The sequence below is a fragment of the Sander lucioperca genome, chromosome 13 (genome assembly GCF_008315115.2).
Source record: "Sander lucioperca isolate FBNREF2018 chromosome 13, SLUC_FBN_1.2, whole genome shotgun sequence".
Lineage (NCBI taxonomy): Eukaryota > Metazoa > Chordata > Actinopteri > Perciformes > Percidae > Sander > Sander lucioperca.
Window position 1 is genome coordinate 5,164,968 of NC_050185.1, and position 21,147 is coordinate 5,186,114.

General features: G+C 41.2%; 1 protein-coding gene across 1 annotated transcript; it reads left to right on the plus strand.

Moving 5' to 3' along the window:
• Window positions 1–3,126: 3,126 nt before the first annotated feature.
• ripk4 (receptor-interacting serine-threonine kinase 4) lies at window positions 3,127–15,212 on the plus strand. The gene is given in 10 exon segments (XM_036009015.1): window positions 3,127–3,183; window positions 4,559–4,702; window positions 4,704–4,936; window positions 7,138–7,429; window positions 8,667–8,815; window positions 9,246–9,295; window positions 10,610–10,768; window positions 11,896–12,011; window positions 13,117–13,357; window positions 13,479–15,212. Coding segments are annotated over 10 exon segments (2,670 nt in total). The 5' UTR covers window positions 3,127–3,141; the 3' UTR covers window positions 14,723–15,212.
• The last annotated feature ends 5,935 nt before the right edge of the window (window positions 15,213–21,147 follow it).

Consider the following 21,147-nt stretch of genomic DNA (forward strand, 5'->3'; position numbering starts at 1 on the left):
AGCCGATGACTTCTCTGCACACAGCACAACGTGAGTGTAACACACAGGTTGTGTGTGTGTGTGTGTGTGTGTGTGTGTGTGTGTGTGTGTGTGTGTGTGTGATTCTGCAGCGTAATTGTTTTAAAAAAGTATTCATTCAAAAGTGTTAATGAAACAAATCAATCAGAGATGGGGAATCAACATAAACGATCAATTTGCTATGTGTTTATTTATGAAGGGGACATATCCTCTAGAGATACCAAATCAAAACAGACCATGGCATCCACACATGAATCAAAACCTCCATTCCAGTCCAGACGTATACAAAGAATGAGCAGTACGGCAGCACATTTTTTTTTTCTAGGACAAGAAAAAACATTTTTATAGGTTACAGAGTAAAAATACAAAAAAGAAAACCTTTTGTTTCTTAGAACCAAATCAGCATCCCGTTTTCTAGATATGAAAGAAAATGATCAAAAGTACCCACAGGTATACATATTCTTTCCAAGATAACAAAATACATTTCTTTGCAATATAAGAGCTCGTTCAACTAGTATTCTATGTTTTCTGTTATCTATAAAAATAAAAAAAATAAAAAATGGCTTTCCCAAACTATCTGAGGCAAAATGGGAATGTTTCAAGATCTTATGCATGGTTACTGGAGCGACCTAAAATGCATTTTGAATTTGCTTCCTTTTTTGCAAATGAGAAATGATGTATAATCATCTTCTAAAGTCATGACAAAGTTTTTTGTTTTTTTTCCAAATTTAAAACAAAGAGCCAAACAAGGTGAATCAGAAAACCATCAAATTCTCTGGTTTTATTATTCTATTATTCTATTCTTCCTTCTCAATAAGGGAATACACAAAACTGAAGTTTTAAATATTTAGAGAAATATGTATTAGGGGTGTCCTATTCTGTTTCTAAATTAATAAATGACTTAAGCTGGATTCCCTTACAGAACAAATCACCTCAGGCCCAGAGCTGTCCATTTACAGAAATTGATCGTATTTCTTATCAACTGTTTTGATATTGATTCTTGTCACGTTTGATATGAATATAAGAACCATTAGTACCAGCCTGAACAGCTTTTATTCTACACATTGTAATGTGAGTAACCTGGGTTTAGGTCATTTATCCTTCCTCCTTTACCAACAGTAGAGAGTTCAGGTTCTGTAAACGGTGGGGGATAAAGGTATGGAAGTGTGGAGGAACGTACAGGAGACAAATAAAAAAGTTACATTATATCATTTAAATATGAATTAAAGGCACAGGGTACCAGCTGTAGAGACGAACATAAAAGCATTAGAAATGAAGTGATGGTGTTGAAGTAAGACTTTGGGGGATGACAATATTTTATACAAATACCAAAGATAACATTTTGGTATTTTTACAATTAGACCAGTCCAAAAAAAAAAAAGCCACCAGCAGCAATATCATAGATAATCTGGCCCAGAATATGTCACCAAATCATAAACCTTGTGTACAGTTCAGCCGTGGCCTTCATACTTTGCATATCTACACTATTGTTTAATGTTCAAACACAGCTGGCAATGTTTGAGAGCAAGGAGAGATGTAACCCAGCTCTGACCTCCACAGAAGAAGAAAAAAACATTTTGCAACATTACTAACATTTCCCTAGAATGTCCAGTTAGATTTATCTTTATTTTCATAAATATACTGAATGTCTTTGACACTGTTTGGGACCTCTAAGCACAGAGCTAAATGCTTGTATCTGAAACTTCCAGTAGATGTCAGTACAGTCTGGCAACATCTTACACACAGAGGGTAAAATGTAATAGTGTTGATAGTTTTAAATATTCAAAATGACTTTAAATCAATGACTTCATATTTATTTTCCTACTAAGACCAACAAATAACTCTCAAACAGTGAAAAATTAAACCAGGCCTTCGAAATGAGATTATCAGAATTTAGGACATTCATCCAGAATCCCTTATCAGTAGTACATTCAAGGAACATTCACAAACAACCATCACACTCTACATTTACTGAACACCAGCAGCTGCGTTATTATAATCATTTGTATGGCCACACACGTGCTTACAACAAGCCCTGAGGAAACAAAGTGAATGATGGGAAGAACACAATACACTGGAAAGGGGGTGTAGTTGGAATAATATGCCAGCACATACCTGAGCTGCATGCTGCTACAAGCGGAGACTTACTGTATGATATTCTATTAAAAAAAAAAGATATTGACTGATGTATCAGACGGTTGGTTATTAATTTAGCCACAAACCTTCACCTTGTGTTTACTGTTGCTGTCAGACCAGTAAAGCTTAAAACAAAAGAAGCCATCTTTCTCACAGTGGGGGAAAGTGGATGGTCCTGATTTATATGAATGTCTTCGATCAGCTGATTTAAGTAACACACCAACAAAAGCTCCTCTTTCATGCAAATGATCAAGAAATGTGATGCCGCCCCAGAAAACACATTTACACTTTACACGAGGGTCGTTCACACCACTCAACAACTTTCACCTGCTTGTGTGTGTCCAAAATGCTGGACCCCACAAGGTTAAAGGGCTGAGGGGTAAGACTTGGTTTTAGTATTAGGGTTAGAATTAGGTTATGGTTAGGGTGAGGGTAAGGGTTAAGGTTAGGCATTTAGTTGTGATGGTTAAGGTTAGGGTAAGGGGCTAGGGAATGCATTATGTCAATGACGGGTCCCCACAAAGATAGTGAAACGTGTGTGTGTGTGTGTGTGTGTGTGTGTGTGCGTGTGTGTGTGTGTGTGTGTGTGTGTGTGTGTGTGTGTGTGTGTGTGTGTCAGCAGCCTCAGGGGGAACAAACCCTGATCTGTGCTGCAGTGACAAGAGCCAGCAGCCTGAAATGAAGCCTGGTTCCTCACGGACCAATAAGATCTGCTTATTGTCTCGACAGCCTTCCGTGATGACATATTTACACTCAGTCTTTATACCTTGTCCTTCCAGTTCTCTTGCTAAACCTGGACAGCAGGGTGGAGTAGGCTGATGTTATGAGATCTTGTGGCGTGCAAGGTAAATAGAGAGGCAGGCTTTTCAGTTGCTGATCAACAGAAAGCAAACAAAAGCAATACAGATTAAATAATTACGTTTGTACATTCAATCATTTTTTATTCTCTCTCTCATGCCCAGATTAGACACAGGGTAAGAGGGGCTTATGCCTCAGAGCATCAGGGGACCCAAAAGCCACAATTTGAATGTAGATACGGTTTTCTATTTTCAGTCAGAATATGTTGACAGGTCCAACTAAATAAAATAGGAACCCAGGCCTAGAAACAAATGAAAGAGGGTCATCATATAACCTAGAAATTAAAAAGAGATCCCTAAGGGACTGTATGGAAATCATTAGGGGTGAGATGGGGTCAGAGGGACTGTAGTCTGAATTGTTAAAGGAGAGCTAAAGATTATTTCTGTATGTTTTCTCATCACAGATTCATCCTTATCATGTGAGATGTATTGTGTGTGTGTGTGTGTGTGTGTATATATATATATCTATCTATCTATCTATCTATCTATCTATCTATCTATCTATATATATATCAAATTGTTACATCAAAAACATGTGTTCTCTAACACACCCAGCCCTTCAACTCATGTGTAATTGAATTGATTTGATGGATAGTCAGACCTCTGATCTCATGTCAGGCTATAGCATCATCTGTCATATTTTACAGAGTTGAAATCAGGAATCCGCTTTGGTCCGTCAGAAGCTGCAAAGTTTCTGCCTGTGCTCCTTTTACTAATTTGTTGGCTTTAAAAACTGGCTGTAATATTCACCATTTTGTTATGTTTGCATACATATATTAGTTGGGGGCGTAGGGTCCAAGAATATAATTTAAACTGGTCTTTTTTTTTTTAATGAAATATAAGATTCAACCCCTCTTCCCACCCCAATTTATTTCTACAGTCCCTAAGGCTAAGGGTTATGGTCTAACAATCTCTAAGAGGCCTAAGTAATGATCTTTTAAAGGTATGAGTTACATTTTCTGACAGGTATTAGGGCCTACATTTGACATCTGATGTCTCCCATTCAGGGGGTCTATGAATTGTGTGTATTTATGTCAGCTTATAAAACAGAGTAACCTGAGACAAGGCTGGTTTTACCTCGACTACACGTTTTGTGATTTAAAAAATGGAATCATTTACAGTCTCCCACCAGAGGGCGCAGCTCCATGGCTGCTCTCCTCTCCTCTTTCTGACCCTGAACTAAAACAAATTGTGAAATGTAATGTCGCTGGAAAATTTGATATAAGGACAATCCACAGCTATGAAAGAACACGATGATCCCCTCTGCTGAGAAGATGAGTCCACACATTCCCAAACCAGCTGGTCAATATCACATAACCCACCTATTGTTAAGACACATTCCCTCTTCTTACCTCAGGGGGCTTTAGTTAGATAATGATCTACAGTGGGACAAAGGTGTGTTCATAACATTATTCTCAGCTTTTCATGGCAGAAAGCTTGGGACTGTAGGGCATCTGGAAAACAACTGGACATTGTGGCAGCGTGTTGCCTTGTGGCATGTCTTGTTAAATATTTCCATCTCTTCCCTGTGTTTCAAAATCAGGAAGTGGTGTCACAGCAGCAGGCCCAACCCCTCTTTTCACCTGAAGAGAAGGAGGGGCCCCACTGAGCTTGACAAGGGGAAAAACAAGGAAGAGCTCACACAGGCAGGCAGTTCAGTGTGTCTGTTCACTTGCCCAGATTGTGCCTTGGGAGACGAATGAAAAAGGAGTTTACCCTGCTGGTGGGTTCCTCAACACGGATATGAATGTCCCGGATTCTCCACATGGGAATATGGGGCTGTTAAGGACCTTTGATTCTTCTGAGTTTGGCAGCTGGGAGAAAATAGGCTCAGGTGGATTTGGACAAGTATACAAAGTCCGGCACGTACAGTGGAAAACATGTCTGGCTATCAAGTGCCCTCCCTGCCTTCATATGGATGATAAGTAAGTTACAGCTGTCGAGCCACTTGCATGGACTATCTTTAAACTGATAAGCTATATATAAAATCATATGAAGTATAGTATAAAGCAACACTCGTGTAGAAGCTCTGACCTAGTTTGGATATTTCTTTACTTCTGTATTTGGTCCTACCAGATGTACAAACCTGTCTTTACCCCAGCTCTTGTCTGTTAGGTTTATCACTTGATGACCTGTTTATGGACAAATAGTGGACAGATAGAGGCTTAGATTATGACTGCTGGTGATAAGTCATCCAGTGTCTCGAAGTCCTTGAAAGGTGAGCACCTGGAAAAGTGTGACTCACTCACTTACTGCTAGTCTGGGCACACATGCAGCGATAAAGGTGCCACTGCAGCAAACAAGAGGCCACATTTACATATTGTTAAATTATTGTAATGTTTTCACACTGGTAAGTTGTGTTGCAGGGACCACTGACATGTTAATTCATCCCCTGTGGCAAAAGTAAGTCCACATTGCTCAGGGCCATAGCTGTGTACTTATTCTAATCAAACACAAACATTAAAGGTCCACCGCTTATTTCCTTTATAATCAACAGGGGTGTTTTTATCTATGGGCCTCAGGGAGGGGATGATTTAACTACTGTAAATGTACATTTCATTTAGGTAAGGTAGCATGGTCAGGTGGTCTCTCCCCCCCCCCCCCCCACCCCCCCAAGCACTGAGAGATTGCACAACCCTCTTGAACATTTTTGCATAACCGTGACTCTTATTTTAGCTCTGCATGGATCTCTTACACAAGAAAAATTGGTGTTTCCTATTTTTTTTGGAACGGTTTGTGTGAGAGACCGGTGTCAAATTCTTCTGGGCTGTGTGTACACACACATCTGCGGGCTTTACACATATTATAAATATTACCTCCAAAAAACCTTCTGTGTTTGAAGAACCTGTGGTGCAACTTAAAGCATCCACTGAACCTGAACTCAAGATGTTATCATCGCCAAACATCTGCAAGCTGCATAAACAGTCATTTGACTGTCACCTTCATTGACCCACGCGTAACATCCAGCAACAGGGACTCAAAGCCGCCTTTGTCTGCCTGTTGCAGGCTGCCACTGTGTGGCCCAGACAATGGGAGAAGCTGTAGAACCGGTCTTACCGGGCCTCTGTGTTAAAACAGGGACAATGTATGATTTTAAGGGAGCTGCTGATGAACACTTTGGATTACATGAAGGATTTAGCAGACAAGTGCTTGCCCATTCTCGCATGTCATGTTTGATTATCCCTGCCTGGCAGATTTGGGGGCTCGTGCCTCCTTCACTTGTACTGACTATAAAGGACGATTATAGCCAGACTCCCTCCTATAGAACATGACTCTTTGTGTAACCTGATACACTTTGCACATAATAGACTCTTAGGGGTCGTGGGAGGCTCTTCTTTCCCAGTCCAGCTCCTCTAGTTCTGCCTGTGAAGCACATTCCTGCGAATAAAACTGTTAGTGATTAATCTTTCTCTCATCTGTCCTCATTAAGTGTTTGCATTTTTAAAGGAAGCTTTGCTGGAGATATGAGCGCTGAGGTCATGTGACCTGCACAGTTGTGTTTGAGGTATGTCAGCAGGGCCAGAGCACCGATAAAGAGAGCTGGGCAAAGGTTGAGCAACAGAGAACAAGAGCTCTGTTTAAGACTACAGGGCTCTCCTGATGAATACCAGGCTGGGCTGGAATGTCCTCAAGGCCTTTAAAGAACCTCTGGACAGTTAAGAGCACAATCCACATACTTGGTTAGAACAGTGGTAAATTAATTCTAGAGGTCTGCAGAGGTCACACTTTCACAGCCTCTAATGCTGGTAAATATTTTGCATAGCTGGGAGCTCAGTGAGAATGACATGCACTGTGCTGGAATTTGGGTTAGGACAAAAGTGATGCCAAATATCACAGCTCAATGAGCACAGCATGACCTCAGCATCATGAGGTTAATGGTTTATGAGAAGGTGGATTTGATAAATACCTGTCAGCCAATGGATGTGGAAGGATTTGTTAAAACAAGCTAACCTAAATACCTTAAAGACAGTGGTTCATTTCATTTGAGCTGCAGTTTGTATGAGCTTCCTAAAATTGTTTAATCGCCCCAGCAGAAGAGCCTGGCTCACTGAAGCCAATAAAATGTAACATAAACATAATGCATCTTTTCCTTTTCTTTTCTTTTCTTTTTTTTTTTTTACCACAGGGAGCGTTCAGAGCTGCTGGAGGAGGCTAAGAAGATGGAGGCAGCTAAGTTCCGCTACATCCTGCCTGTGTATGGGATCTGTGGCGACCCGCAGGGCCTGGTCATGGAGTACATGGAGACGGGCTCCCTGGAGACCCTGCTGGCCACTGAGCTGCTGCCCTGGGAGCTCCGCTTCCGCATCATCCACGAGACCGCGGTGGGAATGAACTTCCTGCACTGCATGAACCCACCACTGCTCCACCTGGACCTGAAGCCGGCCAACATCCTGCTGGATGCTCACTACCATGTCAAGGTAGAGAGTTTATCACAAAGTGGCATCCTTAGTGCCTTTTTTTTTTTTTTTCTTTATTGATTTTTTTTGCACTCACAGGTAGTACACAACAACTTTTGATTAACAACTCCCCCTCCGCCCCACCCCACCCCAGACCCAACCCACAGCAAAGTTTCTCTCTCAACATCTGTTACACTATAAGAGTTAAAGAAAAAAAGCTAATTATATGACAGTATCACATGTACAGAACAATGGCCCCTCCAGCAAAGCTATGATATGCATAAATACACAAACAAATAAGAGTTGCACTTTTGCTATCACCCTCCAAGACATACCTCAGTCCTTTGCCCTTCTGGGGTTTACCAGCCGTTTGAATTTTAGGATTTCTGTCCATCATTTTCCCCCTGTAGAAGCTCTCCTATGTCTCCTTCTTTTATAAACTGGTTAAATGGCTTCCAGGTTCTCTCAAACAAGGGCTTGATTCATGACAATGTTTAGTAAGATGTAAAAATGTTAAAAAAAAATATTTGGCTGGTTGCAAAAAATGCCTTTTTGATTGTTAAAACCTCATCAGAACAGCTGCAATGTGAGGTTTTCCATTGCAGTAAAATTCATGTTAAAAGAATTAATCATCGCGAAAAATCATCATCAATTACTTGATTGAAACCATATGTTAACAGAGCTCCTGAAGTGCAATGAGTTCATGTTTTTCTTGCTTTAAGACTGATTTGACCTGAAGTCCAATCACAGCTGCTTTGCTTCAAAGCCAGTCACAGTTTTACGGTTTTAGAAGAAATTATAGCCGCGAGGTGGTTTGCTTTTCCCTTTCATCCTGTGCTTTTTGCTAGTCACGCTCTGGGCAGACAGGTGTCTTTCAGCCTCTGTCCAACCTCTAAACAGCTCAACTGTACTGAGAGCAATGGGTGAGAACTGTCATTTTCTGGAGTGTAATACATGGATGTAAACACCTCGCCCGGGCCTGTCCCGACAGGATTGATTCAGCTCCTATTAAAGCTCCCTCTGTGAATGTGTGTGCATAAAAGAGCGTGGGTGTGTACTGTTCAACACAGACGTGAAGGGCCTCTCCTCTCCTACAGGCTGGGACATGGCCGCGTTGCCCTCATCATACCACCGAGTGCACATAATAGGAGCTTAGCACTCAGCAGGCAAAGTTTAGTCATCAGTGTCACGGTGCTTCATGAGAACAGCAGCTGGGTTGCTCTGTTTGAGGGTCTTATCAGATCTCTCCATGTTTCAGATATCTGATTTTGGCCTGGCCCGGTGGAACGGCCTGTCACGGGCCGATGACATCAGTAGAGACGGCTTCTGCGGCACTATTGCCTACCTGCCACCCGAGAGCATCATTGAGAAGGACAGAGTGTCGGACACGAAGCATGACGTATACAGGTTGGTATTTTTCAGCAGCAACCTGTTTGTGTCAATGTACTGTAGCTGTTTGTCGTCTGTCTGACTGCCTTTTCCCTTCAAGGTCTGACTCATAGACTGTATATAAAGAGGTCTGACGCGCTGCAATTAATCACATCAAGGAGATGGACTTGGTAGAAAATGAGTTATACCATGTTTAACGATATAAAGACAGATGGATTTCTATTTCTTAAAAGGTGTCAACAAAGTGTCAGTTTAAAGGGGTGAATATATTTATAACCACACTCCCATTGAATTATTTTGACAATCTTACAGCACTGGTTTATACAGCGTGAGTGTGGTAGGGGACGATTTAAACGATCAAGCAATTTCAGAAAACGTGCCAGTTTCTCGTTAGCATGATGTTTGATATTTTCTTTGTACTGACAATTTCATTTTGCCTCTATTCCAGTTTCTCCATCGTCATCTGGGGGATTCTCACACAGAAGAAGCCCTACCAAGGTGCGACTTGCAGTACGATTAATGCATGAAAGCAATGACGATTTCCTCTAAGGCTGATGGGAAACTATATTTCTTGAAAGCCATTCCTGCCAAGAAAATCAAAAGAAGTTAGGAATGCTAGAAATTGAAATACTGATGTCAAATCAAAATGATGATACTTGATAATTATGACAGGTGTGAGCTATAAATATGATCATTTTGTGACTTTTAATGGTTTGACAATGTTAAGGTTTCTTGTTTAGTTCCCAAGGAGTCATAAAAGAATCAATGTATTTACTTAATATATGATTTATTCTGCATTTACTCTGTCATTATATACGGTACATATTGATATCAATGACATGAATACAAATATTCTAAAGAATAACCCCCAGCCCACGCAAGTTAGAGTTATGAGATGATGTCAATAATTTGACTTGCTATCTCATACATTTGGATCACCATGAATATATATATTTATCCCTCTTAACTTTTCATCTATTTTCATTTTCCTGGCAGGAATGGGCTTTCATAATGCCAAGTAAAGACATACTTCAGGGTACACCTTTCTGTGTGTGTGTGTGTGTGTGTGTGTGTGTGTGTGTGTGTGTGTGTGTGTGTGTGTGTGTGTGTGTGTGTGTGTGTGTGTGTGTGTGTGTGTGTGTGTGTGTGTGTGTGTGTGTGTGTGTGTGTGTGTGTGTGTGTACTGTATGTGTTTACTCTGTGAATTCCAGAGCAGGCAAGTGGAGTGTAATTTCTCTCAGGCGTATCAGGTAGCAAGTCACTTCAAGGAATTTGGCTCCTATTGAAGAGCAGTGTAGATGAGTTTTTCCCGGTTGGCACCGCCTGTGTTGATCCAGACATAATTAAAATGTGAGAAATGGCCTGGTTACCTACCCTTCCCTTCTTCCTCTTCCACCTGCGAAGGGTATTACGGTTACAATAGGAGGCGAAGTACCTGTGATTAAGGCCTCTGCCTGTTTGTTCTGAATCATTGGCCTGGCTGATCCCACAGTCAGATAGAAAAAGGCCAGAGCAGAGCTTTTACCTTTTGCTCCCATGGGAAACAACAGCCCACACACTCTTATCTGAGCACATGGGAACATGGTGATAAAGCTGTACATAATCTATATAGCCACTGGCTCCTACTAGCACTTTAGATTATGTTGTCATATATTGCAGCATGTTCGCACGAAAGGTCTTTTGTATTCGTCGAAAATCAGGCTTCAGATCAGTTCTATGTGCCCCACAACAGTTGAAACAAAAATGTGTTTTATTGATGTATAATTATTTATTTAGTGATGAAACTGAAGTGTCTGATTGTTTTCCCCCTAGGTGAGAATAATATCCTTCAGATCATGGTGAAGGTGGTGAAGGGGGTGCGTCCAGACCTGGGCGCTGTGCCACGCTGTCGACCTTCAGCCTGTACAGGCTTCCTGAGCCTCATGCAGCGCTGCTGGACCACAAACCCTGATGCCAGACCCAGCTTCCAGGGTAAATTGTGCCTCTCTTTTACAACGAACAAATGTCAACCTTCTTCTATCATGGTAACAAGTAAATCAATATGAAACACAAGTGACCCTGTCCCTTTAACTAGACACAGTGTGAGGATAACACAAGTCCTACTTTAAGCTTTCCCTCCCTTTTGTATTCCCCTAATCCAGTGGTTCCCAAACTTTTTCACCTGAAGGGCCCCTAAACTGACACTAATTAGACCACGGACTCCCATTTGATAAGATCAGGGTCCAACGTCTGATAGGATTTTTTGCTTTTAGATGTTTTTACAGAAAGGGTTTTTAGTTCCATAGTGTAAAACCAAACAATATGAAAACAGCTTTGATCCAATCACGACAATCGCACTGATGAACAAACTGTAAGAAAATTGCACAATTTGCGCAGCCAGCATTTGTGTAGGCCTATTTGTTATTTATTCATTCGTTGGTTTTTAGATTTTATAGTGGTCAGTTTTAAGTGTTTTCATTGGTATTATGTTATTATTATTATTATTATTATTATTATTATTATTATTATTATATTAGATATTCTGGCATCTTGATCAGCAGCACTGGAGCATTTGAACTGTTTTATTTATTGTCCCATTAAATATTGTCCGTGGTGTCTGAAACTGTGTGTCTTGGATGCCGTGCACTTTTTAACTGCGCAACAAATGTACCCACGGGTACAAATAAAGTAAGCTGAACCTGTGTATCAAACCCATGACCAAAATAGTCATACTGTACATTATGTCGTTGTGTTATGTATGAATGGAATTATAGTGAAAATGATGGTGAAAAAAAGAGTCCCCTTTTTTGCTGGGGACCCCCTGGAACCTCCTCAAGGACCCCTGGGGGTCCCCGGACCCCACGTTGGGAACCACTGCCCCAATCCATCCCTGCTAGAATAGAATAAACTTTATTGTCCCCGAGGGGAAGTTTGTCTTGGGCATAGTGCTACAATCTGTTGCTTCACAACACAAACATGTAACAGAAAGACCATTCTAAAATCAACATAAACATAAGATCAACGAAGCATCTTAGGACATAAAAAAGGACACATATGACTGTAAAGGCAATACGACATCTTAAACAGTAACTGTACTGTTTGAACTGTTGTCCTTACAGAAATCACATCTGAAGCTGAGGAGCTGTGCTCTAAACCTCAAGAGGAGCCCAAGACGCCGACCCTATCGACGTCAGAGCCAGAGCCCACGTCCCCGAACGCACTCACCAGCGGCCAGGTAAGACATGACATCACCATAGCAACTGCTTATGGGTGAAGGAGCTCTGTCTTTCAATGATGTCGGCTTCACTGGAAGACATAGTGTGTAGGGCTGCACCATAGGAAGAAAATATGCGATATGCGATAACAATGTTGAATATCGCGTTAACGATATCCCTCGCGATAAATAAACAGATGTTAAAGTGTACTCAGTTCCGCATTTCAGCTGCTTTCAGTATTCTGCTAAAGTACAACAATGTGCTTGTTGAATTTAAAACAAATGAAAGGAAATTACCAACATTATTTTATTGAACAAATTGAACATTGAATTGAATATAAAAGGCACCACTAAAAAAAATAATGAGTTACATTTTAATGTGTAGTTATTTTACTGATATTTTCTTTCACGAACACAAAAATCTCAGTGTTTTTTGTGATATTTCGCTATGACGATAAAAAAACGATACTGTGCAGCCCTAATAGTTTGTGCTTTTGTCAACTACTTTGGTAGAGTATTGAACATACTGTAGTGGATCATGTGAACCTGCATTTCAAACGGAAATAAACAACATTCGCTTTATATTTCGTTGCTTTGACGTGACTCTCATTCTTCTTTATGGCTTTCAAACTGACTGTTTGCATTTTCCCATAATGTGTAACTACATACCCAGACACTCAAAGGCTTATCTCCAGATTGCTTCAGACATGATTATGACTTTTAAAAGTCATATGTCGCATATACCGTTTAATCGTGGACAACAGTTGCATCACAAACGAGGAATGTTGACTGATGGGATTGTTTAGCCTGTATGCGGCTTTGTTTTTTCCGTGTAATTTCGCAATTGTGTACGTGACTTGAAACACACATCAACTCATGAGAGCTGACAGCTGTTACTGAATGATATCTGTCTGTAGGGACAGAAGATAAGCTGTCTTGAACTTCGGTATGCATTCAAGTGATTTTGACTGGATCAAACCGCACAGTTCAGCAAATTATCACAATGTCAACATTCAGTAGCCATTGTACTGGAATTGGCTTTGCATTAGAGCAGCAGCTACATACATACCTGGGTATAAATGTAATTGCTTGTCCAAATATGCTTATCTGGCTTTGTGCTCTACAGGTTAAAGACAACAAGCTGGTGCGTCCAAAGTCAGCCATGTTGCCTGAAAAAGATTGCAGCCTGTCAGAGCTGCTGAGCCAGGTAGATTCTGGGATCTCAAGGAGCTTTGATCGAGTGAAGGAGGATAGCTGCCACAGTAAAGAGAACACTTGCAAGAGGCTGTCTGGCATCTCCTCCGCTGATTCAGCCTTCTCCTCCCAAGACTCTATCACACTGTCTTTTGAGAAAGAAAACACATGTGGTGAGAGCTGATTTAAGACCTACAACTGGAACTAGTATTCATTTAATCCTAAAAATACTTTATGATCATGATTACCTGAAATTTTGCCTCAAACCTGCACCTCTCCCTTCTCCCCTCCCAGACTCTGCTGATGTCCAGAGGCGGAAGCTATGTGAGGCAATCAGGACCAAAGACACTGCCAAGCTGATGAAGATCCTCCAGCCTCAGGATGTCGACCTTCTCCTTGATGGAGGAGGCAGTCTGCTCCACCACGCCATCACCTTGGCCAATGAAGAGGCTGTCAAGTTCCTCCTCCTGAACAATGCCAATCCCAACCTTGCAAATGCCCGTGGCTCCACACCGCTGCACCTGGCCACAGAGAGGCACCTGAAGCCCCTGGCAGAACTTCTGCTTGGTCGGCGCAGCACCAACGTCAATGCCAAGGATGAGGACCAGTACACAGCTTTGCACTGGGCTGCCCAGAACGGGGACGAGGCCATGACACGCCTGCTGCTGGACCGGGGAGCGGCCATCAACGAGAACGATGGCCAGGGACGCACGCCGGCTCATGTGGCATGCCAGCATGGCCAGGAGAACGTGATCCGGGTGCTGCTGAGCCGAGGCGCTGATGTTCGAATCAAGGGTAAGGACAACTGGACGGCGCTCCACTTGGCTGCCTGGCAAGGGCACCTGGGCATCGTCAAGCTGCTGGTCAAGCAGGCCGGCGCCGACGTGGACGGGCAGACAACAGACGGCCGCACGCCGCTGCATCTGGCTTCCCAGAGGGGGCAGTACCGAGTTGCACGGATGCTGATTGAACTGGGAGCGGATGTTCACATGACGTCTGCTGGGTTTAACACACCCCTTCACGTGGCGGCAGAGACGGGTCACACCAGCACCTCTCGCCTCTTGATCAAACACAAGGCGGATATTCACGCACAGAACGCCCAGGGACTCACTCCTCTCCACCTAGCCTCCCAGCGAGGCCACCTGGCCACAGTCAAGATGTTAATAGAAGAGGGAGTGGACCCGTACAGGTGCAACCAGGCCCTACGCACCCCCTGCCACCTGGCAGCAGAGAACGGACACTGTGAAGTCCTGAAAGAGCTGCTCCTTCACTGTCCAGATGTTGCCGCTCTGTTAGACGAGCAGGGTCTCAGCCCGTTACACCTGGCAGTGCAGGGCGGATACTCAAACATCATCACTATGCTGCTGCCGCACGACTGCCAAGACTTAGTTCCTGAGAGCTCAGTGCAAACAGTAGGTGAACAGCCAGCACCACCGGAGGCTCAGCAGCTCCAGAGGAAAGTCGTCATTCTCAAATTGACAGAGCACAACGACTGCCCACAATCCCCCAGCGCACAGTGTGCCTCAGCTCCCTGCTAACAAGAGCAAAGACACTGCCAAACCTGTACAGAACAATAAGCCAATGTCATTTTTTATACTCCACTAGTGCCCCAGAGTTGGGAGGAGAGGGGATCATACCAATCTTTAGAGTTTTTTGGACTTAAAAGCCCTTTCAGCACTGTTGTTTATCCTAATGGTCAGAAAAGCTTACATGTAAATATGTACACTGTGAATAGAAAGTATAAATACACAAATTTTTGTCTACTTTTTTACTTAACATGCAAATTTTTTGTCTTAACAAGCATCAGCATTATGATTAGGAAACCTGTGTCCTTTGGGGACGTTTGACTATACCACACTGCAGCTGGTATGCCTGTGAGTTATATTTAAGAGAGCACAAACTTTGATCACAAGCCTTATTAAGGGATGCTGTAGATCATCAGAGCCCTTGTATGTAGCTTTGACTTTCAGTGTTCTGAACCTGTTACATATTAGTGCTGCATCATCCATTAAAACATTTAAAACCTTTTCTTTTGTTTGAAGTTGTTGCTTTTTTCACATCTATAACCTAAAAATGCAAATGTTCTGTTTTCAAGGCAAGTCTTTGTCAGTTTCATAACATTATAACCATGATAATGAAATGCTTTTAAAGGCCCAAAATATGCATACATACTGTATGTGCAGCTACACATAAACGCGGATGTCGTAAGATAAAACCACAGACAGTGTGTACACTCATTTTTAGGGCCAACAAAAAACTATTAAGAAAAGATCACAGTAGAGAAGCTTATTCACTGCATCTTTCTGAAAATGTAATTGATAATGATGTGCAGTTGAAAATATGGTTTTGCAATGTTTTATTTCATTACTGAAAGAATACCAATTTTATATTCTGGTTTTAATTCAATCCAATTTGGTCACTGAAAAAGGGAACAAACCTGTTGAGAATCAAGGCATTTTAAATGTAGATGGAACACTAAGAATGAAAATGCTGTTTATTGTCTTAATCTGTAATTATTTAAAGTCATACTGGTTCTCAAAAACAAGTAAAAGTGTTGTTTTTTTTGAAAGCTTTAAACACCTCCAGTCCGTCAGTGCGTCTCAGAGAGAGTTTGTTCTTGCCAACGCTCCACCTGCATGTGTGCTGGAATTATCAGCCTTGATGTCAGGCAGAGTTGGCATGTCTGCATCTGCAGCCTCACCTGTAGTATTATTATTATGTCTCTGCTCCAGACCCCACAGCGCACGCCCAGCTTGGCACAAAGCATGGGAACTGCCCCTGAGGGGGATCACAGGCTGTAAGATGATGGATGAATGAGAAGGGGCGCTGATGTTCTACCTGCAATTCCAGCCTGTTGGCTAATACCTTAGACCACTTCAATTTTTCATCACTCACTAAAACCAACATGCCATCCCTGACGCCTCAAGGGCTCGGCTTTTTGTAATCTGAGAAACTGAGTGCGGGTGGCTGGTGGTTATTATTGTGCTGTTTTTATAGCTTGTGTTTGCGGAGAGACAGAAAAAAATGAAACGTGCATAATCTGAGGCCTCTGTTGTATCCTGCCTGTTGCCTGGTGATCTGTCTCAGCTCCAGCTATGAGGAGGACAATGGTTGTGCTGTTGTCTAATCTCAGCTTCTATCTCCCGTCAAGACTGCTGTCATGTTTAATAGACTGGTAGGTTAGGTTTGTTTCATTCAGAATTGTGTTGTGGTTTTTTCATTCTGGGCTACAGTTCATTCTTCTTTGACTGCAATAAGCCACGTACAGTCATTTAAAGCACTTTTCAATCACCATGAAATGTATAGTTTAATTATTTTTTATTTATTTATGATTATTTTTTGGCCGAATCCGACCTGCTGCCCTTTGCTGCGTGTCATCCCCCATCTCTCTCCCCTTTCATGTCTATCCACTGTCACTATAATAAAGGGAAAAGCCCCAAAAAAATAATCTTAAAAAAAAAAAGAAGAAGACAGAAGAACAGGGGGGGGAGGGGGGGTGGACTCGAACCTGGGCCACTGTGGGAAGGATTGAGCCTCAGTATATGGGGTGCACGCTCAACCAGGTGAGCTACCAGGGCACCACTGTACTTTTATTCCAATAGATCTTTGATAACTTTTATATAACAAAGAAATGAACTGACACTACAAACAGAAACGTTTATTCTATGTTCAGCCTGTAAATAATTAGTGTGGGATAAAAGAATAGAAATTTAAAAAAAAACTCACAATTACTCCCAACAAAAAACTACAGTAATGCAATTTAGCAGAAAGATCATTTCTAAAGAACAAAAGGGCGTAGGCTGAAGCTAAAGCTATTATTACTATTATTAGATATTTTTATGGAATTTGGAGGACACATGTTCCTTTAGAGTTTAACCATAAACAAACCGTCATTTCCTTTTCTTACTGTTCAGTTCTCTTCAGTTCAGAGTTGAGCCTGTTCATCACACCCTGTTGAGCAATGGATGAAGTCAGTCCCTATCATCACATCAATCATAGGGCATTGTGTGAAGGATACCCGCCTTGGGCCCACTCTCCAATATGTTCAGGAGCAGCTCAACAGGTGCTTTTTCCAGCCTCTGAAATGAAGCTCTGGGCTGTCTGTTTTTGTTTTCGTTTTACTGACAGGATGTGGTGTAACCTGCTATCCAATATGTCTGTCAAGCTGTATTCCTCAGGCCTGGGTACAGTGATGCAACACACATACAGGGATGTAAAAGGTGAACAGGTGTTTAACGTAAATGAATGACAGAAAGCACATTCAAAGAATCAAGTACCCAGTGCATTTGAAGAAAACCTTTGATTGGTGTCACATACTCAAGACAAGTAACCACAGGATGTGGTATAGGTGACACAGTGATGTATCATTTACTAGATACAAGTTAATTAGTGTCCCTGAAATGAAATGCCAGTGTTTAGTAACACTGTGTTCTCAGGTGACATCACAGGTTCGTAGGGTTGGTGTGGCCAGGTTTGAAACTGAAAACATTTTGACCTGTTAATTTATTACATTTTTAAGTAACTGGAAGTCTGTTTGACAATGACAAATAATGTGTTTTGTTGATTTAACTCAATTTAGTAACTCTCTACATTTCAGAAATATTGTAGTTGTTACTCAACTACATACAAATGTAGCCCCTAAAGGAAGGAGACGTTAGGGGCTTAAAACACAGATAAACCTCAAACACGGTGTTCGTCGTTCGACTGGTCGTGACTGTTTTCCCAAGATGGCGCCTGCTTGTATACGTGAAGGTACAGTCTTTCTAAACTATGTTTTTAATAAACTGTCTGTACACTTACAAAGTTCTCAATGCTTCGGTTTACATGTAGGGACCCTCATTATGCTACCGTGGAAGTGTGGTGCTATTTTGAGCTGGAATTGTCCTTTAAGATTTGACCATGACCATCTTAGGAAATATGAAAATTTTAACCTTTTAAATTTTAAGAGGACTTTTACTTGTAACCAAGTATATAACAAATTGTGGTATTTCTACTTAAGTTAGAGATGTGGGTAACACTTTTCTTTGGCCCCCTTTTTAGCATTTATATATCATGTAATTAATGGGTTTTAATGCTATAAATGCTTGAAAATCTAATCTAATAAAGTGGGTTAAAATAAAGTGGTACTTCAATACTTCTCCCATCACGTTCTACATAATCCTATATATTATAAGGGCTGAGCAGTAATGCGATGGATGAATAAGTGTGATTACCATTATCTAAAATACTTCAGCAGTGGCAACCTAATTAACGAAATTACCTTTAAAGTTGTATTCAATATGATGCATCTATCACACACAACATTAGATGCATCTTAAAAAGATATATGTGATACATTATGTCATAGTTTTTACAGATTACCATACAACACAGCACTATACTGGATTCAGCTGCTATACATTAGCTAAAAAGAAATGATGTGATAACAGTTTCTTATTTAATGTTGTGTGGAGACGGCTGAGTATTTGTGATCAGTTATTGTCTCCAAGATTGCCTTCCTTCTTGTCATACGAGGTGTCTGGTTGCTCCTTTGTTTGAGTAGGGACTTTTCAGTTTGGCTGAGTCACACCTCACTGCTCTGACCGACCAACAACAAAGCCTTCATGAACCACAGAACATGCTGAAGTGATGCAAGGATCTTATCAAGATATAGTAGATAAAAAGATGGATTAATGGCTGTAATCTCTATAAAGGGAACAAAAATCTAAGTATATCTTTCAGAAAAGTATTGATTTATTTTGTAATTTTTTTCATCACCCCACAACGCTCTTCTTTCATTTTCAGTTGCAGATGATCTGAAAACAAAAGCAGCAGCCAATAGTAACAACATCTGTTCTGTACTCTGTGACTGGTTGCTGGGAGAATAGAGCTCATACAGAGTGCTTTGGGCTGTTAAACTCCCCACTCTTTGTTTTTTTTTAATTTTTTTAACCTCTCCTCTTATTTTAACCTCACAGAACTCGCTGAACAAGATCTGAGGCAAGCTGCAACATGTGGATGCAGCGTCGGGGTGAAAACATGGATGTGGGCGCACTCAGCACTGATGAACTATAAGATTCATGGTTAACTAAGCGAAAGGTGGATACACCATTGAAATGTCACGGAAAGTAATTCAATGATAGACATGAGAGGCAGATAGTTTAAGTTGCTTAAGAAGAGCAAAGTATTTTTTTGCATACATAAACAAACATATTAAACATGAATAGGAAATAAACAATAAATACAGAAAAAGAAACAAATATATATACAAAACAGCAGTTTAGCATAAAAGGGAGGCTGAATGGGTTGAGTGCAAAATGCAAAACATATATAGTGATATATTAGTGATGTTATGTAGACATCACAGAACTGGCCAATTACATTTTTTTTTTTAACAATCACTAAAATGATAAATTTGACTTTTTAATAGGGGTCCTAAATTGGTTGTGTAATAAAAGTGCATTAGGAAGGATAAGTAGATTCTGGAAAGGTTAAGTCATAACATAATCACTGAGTGTAGTAAGGTTAAAGTCCACACTGAGGGGGAGCGGGAATATTACTACACAGTAACCAGTGTACTGTAACTGTGTCAACATGTGTCCCTACTGGTCTGGATCTGTTTCCAGATGACATCAGTCTTGGCACCCTTGGCTTCTTCGGATGGTAGTTGGGCTCACAGCCATGTATTAGCATTCATTTTATTAGGACTAGAATCTGTTTGATAGCAGCTTAATTCTGGCAGCCAGCATAAGGCCCCTGTGTGTAATTGTGTGAAGGTGGTTTCAGCTGCCAGAGGGCCACACAAACTATCCTTGACTATACAGATAGTACAATGTGAACATGTAGCCTGCCTAAAGGCTGTGTTTCTGCCCTCTGCTCCAGGACAAGTAGGGGGCAGATGTGGTGTGCAACACTTTTAGTGTGTAACATATGGGAAGCAGTCGTATTGTGCAACTATTTCTCTTCACAGAAGAGATTATTTGTTGGTAACATGTCAAGGTAGAGACAGTACAGGGAGAGAGAGAGAGAGAGAGAGATTTCATTACCTTTTGGGAAGCTTTTTTTTTTTTTAATTGCCATGTTTACTGTAAGTCTGTGATCATTGTAATGGGTCTTTAATGCAAGTTTGGGTGGTAGTTGTTGTACTACTGCTCTTTGTCCAAGAGATGGCACAAAGTCTTTGTAAGCTTGTATGGAGGCTCATTACTGAGTCACATTCCTTAGTCATATTCCAGCACAGTACAGTAGCATTATGATGACCTTCTTCAATGTACTTTTTTTTAATAAACTGTTTCCATTGATGATTTGCGTTTCTGTATTTTTCTTTTTTAAATCAACAACAACAGTTTATCATGAGTGGTTGTCATAGTTAATATGATGATTTAATGAGGTAAAAATCATTCAGAGGACAGCTCTTGTATGCCCAAGGAGAGGTGTGGCATGTCGATTGCATAATGCTGGCAGTCTAGCATGCATTAAGATGCAGAGTGGCCTTATTTGACATTACCATCTGTTAGTTAGATCATCCTGAAATACATCAGCTCATGATACACACAGGATAAACTGAACAGACAAACTGCAGCCTGGATGAAACACCACTGACACATGCATAATGTTGTAGCCTACAGTAGCCTGCCATTACAGAGGCTATGGCTATACAAATTAAATGGCAGTTCCCCGGGGCTATGCAGATCTTGCACAGCTGAAATAAATGCATGGCTTGTCTGTAAAATACTGACTGATGACCTGACTGGTGTATATGTGATAGCGGCGCAGTCCATGATTATGCAGAGGCATTTCCTTTCAAATTTTATTCACGTCCTAATCAGACTGCTCCCTCACTCAATAGAAAAGGTCATTTTGTTGTTTATGATACAAAAAAAAATTCAAATTAACAGCCATTTGAAAATAACATTTGGAAAATAAATCAGAGCCTTGTTTCTTATGGGGTGTCATGTGGGCCCAGCAGCAGCATCAGAATAAA